The 10542-nt window shown below is 39.4% G+C and overlaps 2 protein-coding genes across 2 annotated transcripts; both read right to left on the reverse strand.

Moving 5' to 3' along the window:
- Positions 1 to 1636: 1636 nt before the first annotated feature.
- On the reverse strand, positions 1637 to 3815 carry LOC311506671 (GTPase IMAP family member 9-like). The gene is made up of 2 exons (XM_084570722.1): positions 3557 to 3815; positions 1637 to 2604 (listed from the first exon to the last, which is right to left on the reverse strand). Exons 1-2 carry the CDS (start codon positions 3558 to 3560, stop codon positions 1952 to 1954), a joined length of 657 nt encoding a protein of 218 aa, XP_084426848.1. The 5' UTR covers positions 3561 to 3815; the 3' UTR covers positions 1637 to 1951.
- Positions 3816 to 6195: 2380 nt separating this feature from the next.
- On the reverse strand, positions 6196 to 9403 carry LOC311506097 (GTPase IMAP family member 7-like). Its single transcript, XM_084569977.1, has 2 exons — positions 8762 to 9403; positions 6196 to 8052 (listed from the first exon to the last, which is right to left on the reverse strand). Exons 1-2 carry the CDS (start codon positions 8787 to 8789, stop codon positions 7163 to 7165), a joined length of 918 nt encoding a protein of 305 aa, XP_084426103.1. The 5' UTR covers positions 8790 to 9403; the 3' UTR covers positions 6196 to 7162.
- Positions 9404 to 10542: the final 1139 nt, after the last annotated feature.

The raw sequence follows: 10542 nt of genomic DNA on the forward strand, positions 1-10542 counted from the left end.
AAACAACAACAACAACAAGAGCCACAGATGGTGACATATTTGTGTGAAAACATAAGTCATGATGACAGTCGTCTGTTTGTTTCTAAAACTTTATTCTGAGAAAGTTTCATCATTATAATGACTTACAGGATCAGGTCCATACTTTTGTACATCTGTGTGTTTCTAACAGATACACTATATTGCCAAAAGTATTCGCTCATCTGCCTTTACACGCATATGAATTTAAGTGACATTCTTAATCCATAGGGTTTAATATGACATCGGCCCACCCTTTGCAGCTATAACATTTTCAACTCTTTTGGGAAGGCTTTCCACAAGGTTTAGGAGTGTGTTTGTGGGAATTTAGTAAGGGGCTTCAGCATACCAAGAGATTTTGCACAATTCCAAGCCAAGCCCAGCTCCTGAAAAACAGCCCCACATCATAACCCCCTCACCCCCACTCCCACCCCCACCAAACTTCACACTTGGCACAATGCAGTCAGACAAGTACCGTTCTCCTGGCAACCACCAAATCCAGATGGTTCATCAGATGCAGCTGCCATGGAAACGTTACATGAAGCTCTCTACACACTGTTCTTGAGCTAATCTGAAGGCCACATTAAGTTTGGAGGTCTGTGACTGTAGAAAGTTGGCGACCTCTGTGCACTATGCCTCTCAGCATCTGCTGACCCCTCTTTGTCATTTTACGTGGCCTGCCACTTCGCGTCTGAGTTGATGACATTCCCAGTCGCGTCCACTTTGTTATAATACCACTGACAGTTGACTGTGGAATATTTAGTAGCGAGGAAATTTCAAGACTGGACTTGTTGCACAGGTGGCATCCTATCACTGTACCACACTGGAATTAACTGAGCTCCTGAGAGCAACCCATTCTTTCACAAATGTTTGTAGAAGCAGTCAGCATGCCTAGGTGCTTGATTTTACACACCTGTGGCCATGGAAATGATTGGAACACCTGAATTCAGTTATTTGGATGGGTGAGTGAATACTTTTGGCAATAGTGTATATAGGGAAAAAATCCCGGAATAAAGCCCACACATTTAAAAAAGAAATTTTGTTCTCAAAATTAGACGTCCCTCTTCGACTGTTATTTTATTTTGATCAGGTTTTCATTTCAAAGAATTACAACAGTGATATAAAAATGTTTTACTGTATTTATCTATTCAAGTAATATTTAAAATATTAAATAATAATAATTCTCTAGCTCATATTGGTGAATTCACCATATTTTGAAAATTTTCTTAAGTTAAATTTAGATTTTTTTTTTTTACTTTGGATCACATGTTCCTTGATAGCTGTTATTTAATCACTTATGTGTGTTTTGGGGATTTATTTACTGGATTTCTTATCTAAATTTATTCTGTAATGACTTTTTCAGAATAATAAATAAAATAAAAACAGTATAAAATATTTAAGTGTTTTGCTGGTGATCATCTTGATTTATATTCTAATCAAATCCAAATCTGGCTCCGATTCTGTTTGACCGTTCTTTGTGGACGCAGGTTTTGAGAATAGACGTGTTTCACTCAGTATATACAGACATCTATGTCTGATGTCTGCTACACATTTTCACATCACACACATTGATTGTTCATTTGTATGACAGCGACAGTAAAGAAAAAACAACAAACATGGAGAGGTTTCACATTCTCTGTCTCTTTACTCTTCCAATAAAGTCAATATTAAAAAAATAAATAAAAAAAAAATCTGAACATGTAAAGATCCTTTATCATACTGAAGTTGTAGATGGTAAGTTGTGAACTGTTAACTTTATATACATATCTTTGTCAAAAACTAGCTGCTAGTGTGGAGACTTTGGATCACAGAGTCAGTTTGGTCTAATTCATCACCTCTCATTTTCTCACTTCTTAGCTTTTTGCTTGTTGAATTGTTGCATTAATTTTCAGTAGGGTGCATTTTATCCCTCTGAATATCTAATGTACTTGTCATTCTACTTTGCCTCCCTATTTAGAAACATTTTCAGTGAATGATAAAACTCCACAAGACCACGCTGTATTTTTTGACCAATGGTTTCAGCTGTTTTGCCTTGATTCTTGCTGATTTTCTTTGCCTTCTTGCTCAGTTCATTGGTGTAATGTCCACGTTTCTCAGCCATCTCCTTGATCTTCTTCATTAGCTCAGACACGTTGGGCTCTTCTGTGTTGAAAACAATGCATCCGCTGAATTTTCCCATGAAGCTCTTCTGTATTATAGTCCAGTCTTTCTCAGATATGACTTCATCACTCATGATAACGCCCAAGAAGAACGCCTTTGAATTTTTAAAAATCCCCTCAAGGATTTTCACAGCACGCACTTCCTCTGTTGTAAAAGGCTCTTTCTCCTTCACATACAGGAACACATGAGGACCAGGAGAAGCATATAGGATGCATTTCCTGAGCTCCTCTTCTAACTTTTCATCAGTTAGGTCGGTGCGGAGCAGACCAGGAGTATCAATGAAAGCCACTGGCTCCTTCTCAAACACTCCCTTGATCACTTTGCACTCTGAACCATAGTACCCTGCTCTACTCTCCTTCCCCAGGATGGTGTTGATGAGTGCAGTCTTCTCATTTCCGGCCTTTCCCACGACCACAATCCTCAGCTCCTCTGCAGAATAGAAGTTCACACAGACATGGTTAAGATTAAGTGTGGGAGCACTGTCTCTTGATCATTTCAAAACAGATTTATGTTTTAATCTCTCAACAGTTGTGAGAAGAGAGTTTACTGCATCGTCATCTCATCCAGCTCTGCGGTGCACCTTCTCATTGTACTGTGTATAATGACAATAAAGGCTTTCTATTCTTCTATTCTATTCTACCTGGTCGTGCTGAACTGTATTGCTGCTTTTGTGGCATTTCCTGTTTTATTTTGAAAGTTGCTCAACTCTCAGTCATTCTAGATGTCTTCACCTCCTCCTTGTGGTTGCTACCCCTGATTGTCAGCCCCTCCCTGATGTGTCTCACCTGTGCCTTATTGTTCCCCTCTTATTTAGCCTCTGTGTTCCCTTCCCACTTGGCCAGTTTGTCTTTGTACTACCAGCCTGTTCCAAGCGTGTTTAGTGTTTTTCATCTGTTCAAAAATCTGTTTCTTGAATCCTCCTCAACCAGTTCCTTGTTACAGTATGAACTGGCCAAGAAAGACACACTGAAACCCTCCAGTTCACTTCCAGCCTTCACATCCAAGCTCCAGGTCTAGTTTATCATACTCTGCCCCTCATCCCATGCAGAAAGCCACCAGTGTCAAGACCCACAGCAATATTTCCTATACTGAGCACAGATTTACCCTTTCCATATCAAAATCTATGACTTCTGTTGGGTCTAATTGGGGCTTTACTTTCACATTTTTCTACTGTGCTTGTTATTAAATAAAATCTATATTGTAAGACCATGTCAGCTGCACTATGTACTGGATACTTAAATGTGAAAAATGATAGTTTTTCGCTTTTCTTTCTATTTAAGCAGAACAGATATTAATGAGACATTAAAACAATAGTACTCAGATGAAAATAGCTTGTTTATATACAACGTGATGTAGATTAATGAATATAAAATATCCTTACCCATTGCTATGTCTTGTAAAAGCAGTTGGTCTTTGAGGTCTTGACAGTTGTCTTGATGTTGGGTAACTGAACAGTGGGTTAAGTCCTATTTATATGGCAAAGCCACTGTGGTTCCCTCCTCTTGAACGTGCCACCCAACCAGTTTGAGAAAACTGGTTCGGTGACAAATCTGTGAGAAGTCAGCTTCTCACAGCTTCTCACAAAGCAGGACTCAAAATGCAACTGCAAACGGAAACTCAGGGGTTCAAACAACATGCAAATTTCCAGACACAGTAATCTGGAACAATTGTAAAAATGGTTCAGGGTTGTTATGCCAATGAATGTCCAAAAAACGTTTAAAAAAGGGTAACTGGACTTGTAGAGCTTTTTTAAAAAGACGTTTCACCACTCATCCCAGTAGCTTCTTCAGTTCTAGGGGACTGGTAGGAAGTTTGAAGTTTAAATAGGAAACTCCTACTGAAACTTGCTTGTTGTATAAACAACCAGAAACCGGTGCAGCTTATTTCCCGAAATGGTTGGGTACCTACCTGTCGTTGGGGGAGCGGGGGGGGGGTGTTCCTGTCCTCTTCCCTGTGAATGCTGCTCTAACGACCCTTGTCTGTCAGAGGCTCCAGTGTCAAGGTGTGAATAAGGTTTTTAACTTCTTGGGGACAGAAGTTAAAACTGTATTAGCCAATGAATGAAAATTTAATGGGGCCCAAGTTTGAACCTTGGGGTACGCCTCATCTTCCAGAAACAGAAGCAGAAACACGGTTATTTATGTCAACAGTCAATAATCTATCAAAGATTGGCTGAAACTATTGGAGTGAAGTGTCAGTCAGTTAAATCATTATGATCGATTCTAATTCTACTTTACGAATTTCCAATCATCTGTTGAGGATACTACTTGGGCACTTGCTTTCTGAGATTTACTGGTAGCTGGGAGGAGACCCTGGGGAAGAGATTAAATATCTGGACTGGCCCTGGCGTTGCTAAAGAGAGGGATGTCTGGAACTCGCAGCTCAGCCTGTTGCCACATGCAGTTTGTTTTGGAACAAATGTGGAAAGAAGTTGCCTAATAGCTTCATATCATACAAATACAGGTCTTCAAAGTTTATACATGCTACTGTTGCTTGTTATTTCATAAAACATCTTCCAAACTTGCTTTTATTACAAAAATATTCCTTCTTATCTTATTTTGCATAATAATAAAACAAGAGCGTAGTTTCATAGAACACCTTTTATATCTGTCTTGATGTTTTCTCATTGTTCTGTCACGCAAACCTGAGGGGGAGTAACGTCTTTGCTGGTAATATCTGGACTTGCTCCGACAGGCTCACAGGTTACTAACAACTGAGATCATGGCACACATCAAGCTTTTGGCTTTTTTTCACTCTGAAGAGAGCCCGTCTACACTGCCATTCAGATCTGTTGCAATACGTCTCCCACTGACTGAGATCCCTTTGTTCTCTATCCAGAGCTGATATCCGAAGATACCAGGAATCAAACCGATGAGAGCAATTGATACTGACTAACTGAATTCTGCAGTCAAGCATGTTTGTGTTTGTCACCTTTCATGTAGCTTTAAGACCAAGCAGGAGGAATATTAAATACTTAAAGAACATGAAACAGAATCAGAAAGAAAATCCACATTTGGTTATTGTGAGAACATAAAGCTCTCTCCTCTGTCCCTGACTTAGCTCCTTTAACCCATTCAGGCCTAAACACTCTTCTGTAAACCCCCTCTCAAAACCTGAGGTTTTTCAAAATATGTCAACACTTAAACCTTAATTTCTCAGGCTCTGCAGCAGATAAAAACATGAGATAAAAAGCATTTGACAGCTTACTTCTTTGGCTTTCAACTTGACTGACTTTCTAGGGCATAATCTTCAAATGCATTTTTTTTAAAAATCAATAAACACCAAACATTTTTAAAATTTTGAAAATTAGTAAAGATCTATTTTTCCAATTACTTCGTCAATATCACTTCCTTCACTTGAGTCAGCCATGACGGATCGCTAGCACGGTGTTTAAAATTTTCGACCAAAACATACTCCACGTGTAGGCTTATTTCGACCAATGACAAAGCGTTTTATTAGTCACATGAGTTTAAATAAAATCCCTAAGCATCTCTGTCACTCACCCAAGAATATTTCAGCCAATCACAGTGCATATAATTGGCCATGTGCCTCGAAAAAGACGACAACGCTCAAAATGACACAGACGCGTTTGCCGGTCTTAATGGTAACTACGCATAGATGCGTGATCCGGTCTTAAAGGTAAACACGCACAGATGCGTGATCCGGTCTGAATGGGTTAAACTACCAGACTGAGTCGACCTGCTCTATTTTATTGCTGCTCTCTATCGACCACCCGAACCACCTATTCCAGGTGTGTGTGTGTTTTTCATGTTTATTTTTCTATAGAAGAACATGCAGGCACCTGCCGCCTGGACTGACTGTATCTGCAGAGGTTTGGCAGCAACTGGTTCATAAAAAGCCTCTGTGGTTTTACTGCCTCCTGCAGATCATCAGTAGAAGTTACAAGTCATGTTGTGTTTATCCAGCAGTTTCATTAAAAGATGAGAAAGTTGCATTAATACGACAAAATAGTTTAACATCTTTACTTAGGAGTTATTCATACTTTAATGTTTCCATTAAAGCAAACATTTGAAAACCGAGCTAACATAGAGGCTAGACAGCCAATGTTAGCAACCATTTGACTTACATTGGTAAATGAAATAAATGGACAAAGCGACTGATATTACAAGATTTCAAGTTAAATCAACTTGGAATTTAGTGTATTAATTCTACAAAGACAGTCACTGATGAGTTTTCAGCATGACTTTATTTAAATATTACATCAAATCCCTCAAGTTAACATTTGACACGTATTTGATGTTTTATGCAGGCTTTTTAGACAATTTTTGTTGACAATAAAAGTGTTATTTTACAACGATGAGCATGTGTTTACAATTTATTAAGGGTCTTTTAATGTGAAAAACACATTCAAACATAAATAAGACCGAAGAAAACAGGAAGTCCTCACATTTTCAAACATCTGACATCAGGTAACTAAGAAATAAACATCTATCTATATGCCATGTTTACATGGATCTGAGGCAAACCTGAAGTGGAAGGTGGGATGGACAACGGTTTTTCTTTGTTGAATTTCCTGTTTAATTATTGAACTCTGCCAAGGACATGGTGGTTCAAAGGTGTGGCTGTTTTGGTGGTTGTTTGGAAGGACATGGCATCATGATCTTAAGATCACAGAGACAATAAACCAAACTGATAAACCACATTCATTGCCAGGCTCATTGGCTCAACATCAGAACTGTTTGCTGTTTACAAGGGATGCAGTGTGAAAGAATGTAAACTCTATGAGTTTTAACGATTTAATTATTCATATTTTTAATTAACTGATTCATCATTTGGTCTAAAAAACATCAGAACCCAGACACACCAGGCAGTAATGTAATAGAAGTCACTTCTCGCAATAAGAAAAGGTTTGAAACATTTATTTATAATTCGTTCCTCTCCTCCACCACCATCTTCTTCCACTGAACTAAACTAAACATTCATCCACTGTGTGAACGCCTTTTAATATTTTACACTTGGTCTGATCTCAGACTGAAGACGGCCTTTCTTTTTTATTTGTAGTATCGCTTGATTCAGTTATTGCTGAACATACTAGTATCATTGCCAGTATCCCACCCACGACAGCTCCCACCACAGCTGACATCTTAGCCGTCAGCTCACCCCCAGAACCAAAGTACCCCATCACACATCCAGCAGCTGCTCCAATTAAACCACTCATTGTCAGAGTCTCTAGCCAGCTTTTTGGTTCCTCTGTTTCTTTGATTTCTTTCTCTTGTTGCTGTTTCACTGCATTTTCGGCCTCTTCGAGCATCTCATCAGAGTAAAAGCTTCCTTTTGAGTTTGTCACCATGTCATTGATCTTGTCCAGCAGTTCAGGGACTTGAGTGTCATTCTTTTCTTTAATGCTGAAAACGTGGTTTTTCCAGTGGCACTGAATGAGTAAGTCTCTGAGGCCTGTATTTTTATCTATGTGTTCATCTATGGACGTTTCGTCCACATCCTTTTTATGGGTGAACAAAATCAGAGTGTAGGCCATCACATTTTTGCCAAAAGTGCGCTGAAGAATCTCCAGTGTTTTTTCTTCCTCTTTTGTGAAGACTTTCCCATATCTCATCACAAGAAGGAACACATGAGGACCAGGTTTGGCCCGTTTGATGGACTCCTTGAGCTGATTCACCGTCTCTTCCTCAGACAGAGAAACGCTGCACAGACCTGGAGTATCAACAACAATCACCTTTGTATCCCCAATAGTCTCTGATTCCATTTGACACTTCTTTGTGTTGAGTCCAAAAGAGGACGTAGGTTTTGGGAATGGACATGTTTCGCTCAGGATGATGTTTCCTGAAGAAGTCTTCCCAGTTCCCACCTTCCCAACCAGGACGATCCTCAGCTCTTTCTGGTGTGGATTCATCTCATCTGTTGGAAAGGTTTAGAATATGAGAAATATCCCAGCTGTGATCTCCATGTCTTCATGTACATCTCCAGTCTTCAGCACTGACCACAGATTACTTGAAACGCACAAATCTGTCTCAATGGAGCCTGTTTCAAACTGTTGACCAACATGCATTCACTGATCTCAAATTACTAATCAGTTTGATGTTTGATAATTGATTTGGTCGATAAAATGTCAGTTAATGGCACAAATGCTCATCACTGCTCAGACCCCAGCATGACGTCTTCAGCAGCAGGCACCACTACAATAAGTCATAAATGATCAACGTTACAACTGACTTTCACCTCTGTCTCTTCCATCTCTTCATCTGTAATCCTGATTAACTACTTTTTAGGTGTTTATAATGACTTAATGTCATAATGAATCAAATGGGAAAAAATCATACAAAAACATTTATATGTGAACTTAATAGTTTCCAGTTGCAGTGCAACCACCACCATTGAAATACTCTCTAAAATGCTACTTGGTGATAATGAGACTGTCCACTGCATATACTCAAAACAATATAAATCACCAGATCTCATTGATTTTGATCTCATGATTTCTTTCAATATCAAATCAAATTCAATCCAAACGGTTGCTGGTTTATGTCTCAAGAAATAATTATTGTCCTATTAAACAAACCCAAACACTACCTCAACTATCACTGTAGTACTACAAAGATATACTCACAAAGTTCTGTTTGCTCGTCACTTGACATCCTTGTTTGTCGAAGGCAGCTCTTCCGTGAGGTCTTGTTACTGTCTGTGTGTTCTTCTGACTATTTCCATCTCATCCCTACATTATAACCTGGCAGTATGTCCATCCCATCACAGCACATCACCTGACCAGTCAGAAGTCTTGCTCAAAGCAACAAATAAGGAGGCTGAGCTTATAATATGTATACCACATTTATGCAAAACTACAAAAGATAGACAAAAATAATTACAAAGAGACACCTAACGAATACAGCAAGACAAACATTTACACAGGCAAACCAACTACAAAATAACACAAAACATCTACAGTAAGGCAACTATGATAAACTACAAAGTGACAAAAACAACTACAACTATCTGATCGCAAGCGATCATAAAGGGGTCCATGCCGCGGCAAAGTCCTCCCCGACCGGGACGCAGAGGCATAAGTCACCAGTAGCCTCCCCCTATAGACTGCATTGCACGAAACTTGGTGGGCTTGTAAGGAGAGAGGGATGTCTGGAACTCCCTGCTCAGCCTGTTGCCACATGCAGTTTGTTTTGGAACAAATGTGGAAAAAAGTTGCCTAATAGCTTCATATCATACAAATACAGGTCTTCAAAGTTTATACATGCTACTGTTGCTTGTTATTTCATAAAACATCTTCCAAACTTGCTTTTATTAGAAAAATATTCCTTCTTATCTTATTTTTCATGATAATAAAACAAGAGCGTACTTTCGTAGAACATCTTTTAAATCTGTCTTGATGTTTTATCACTGTTCTGTCACGCAAACCTGAGGGGGAGAAACGTCTCTGTGGTAATATCTGGACTTGCTCTGACAGGCTCACAGGTTACTAACAACTTTCTGAGATCGTGGCACACATCAAGCTTTTGGCTTTTTTTCACTCTGAAGAGAGCCTGTCTACACTGCCATTCAGATCTGTTGCAATACGTCTCCCACTGACTGAGGTCCCTTTGTTCTCTATCCAGAGATGATATCCGAAGATACCAGGAATCAAACCAATGAGAACAACTGATACTGACTGACTGAATTCTGCAGTCAAGCATGTTTGTGTTTGTCACCTTTCAAGTATAGCTTTAAGACCAAGCAGGAGGAATATTAAATACTTAAAGAACATGAAACAGAATCAGAAAGAAAATCCACATTTGGTTATTCTGAGAACATAAAGCTCTCTCCTCTGTCCCTGACTCAGCTTTACTCCTTTAAACTACCAGACTGAGTCGACCTGCTCTATTTAATTGCTGCTCTCTATCGACCACCCGAACCACCTATTCCAGGTGTGTGTGTGTTTTTCATGTTTATTTTTCTATAGAAGAACAAGCAGGCACCGGCCGCCCGGACTGACTGTATCTGCAGAGGTTTGGCAGCAACTGGTTCATAAAAAGCCTCTGTGGTTTTACTGCCTCCTGCAGATCATCAGTAGAAGTTACAAGTCATTTTGTGTTAATCAACCAGTTTCATTAACAGATGAGAACATACTTTAATGTGTCCATTAAAGTAGGGATGCACCGAAAAATTTCGTCCGAAAACTGAAAATGCACTTTCGGGACATTTTCGGCCGAACATTGCTGCGGTTGTTGCTTGCACGTGTTGTTTCGGCGATAAAAAGTCCGAGAATTTTCGGCCTAAAAAACGAAAATGCTCTTTCGGGCATTTTCGGGTTTATCACTGAAACAACACGGCCAAAACAACATGTTGTGATGATGCAAGCAACAACCGCAGCAATTTTCAGACGAAAATGGCCCAGAAGTG

The sequence above is a fragment of the Chelon labrosus genome (assembly GCF_963514085.1).
Source record: "Chelon labrosus genome assembly, chromosome: 21".
Taxonomy (NCBI): Eukaryota; Metazoa; Chordata; class Actinopteri; order Mugiliformes; family Mugilidae; genus Chelon; species Chelon labrosus.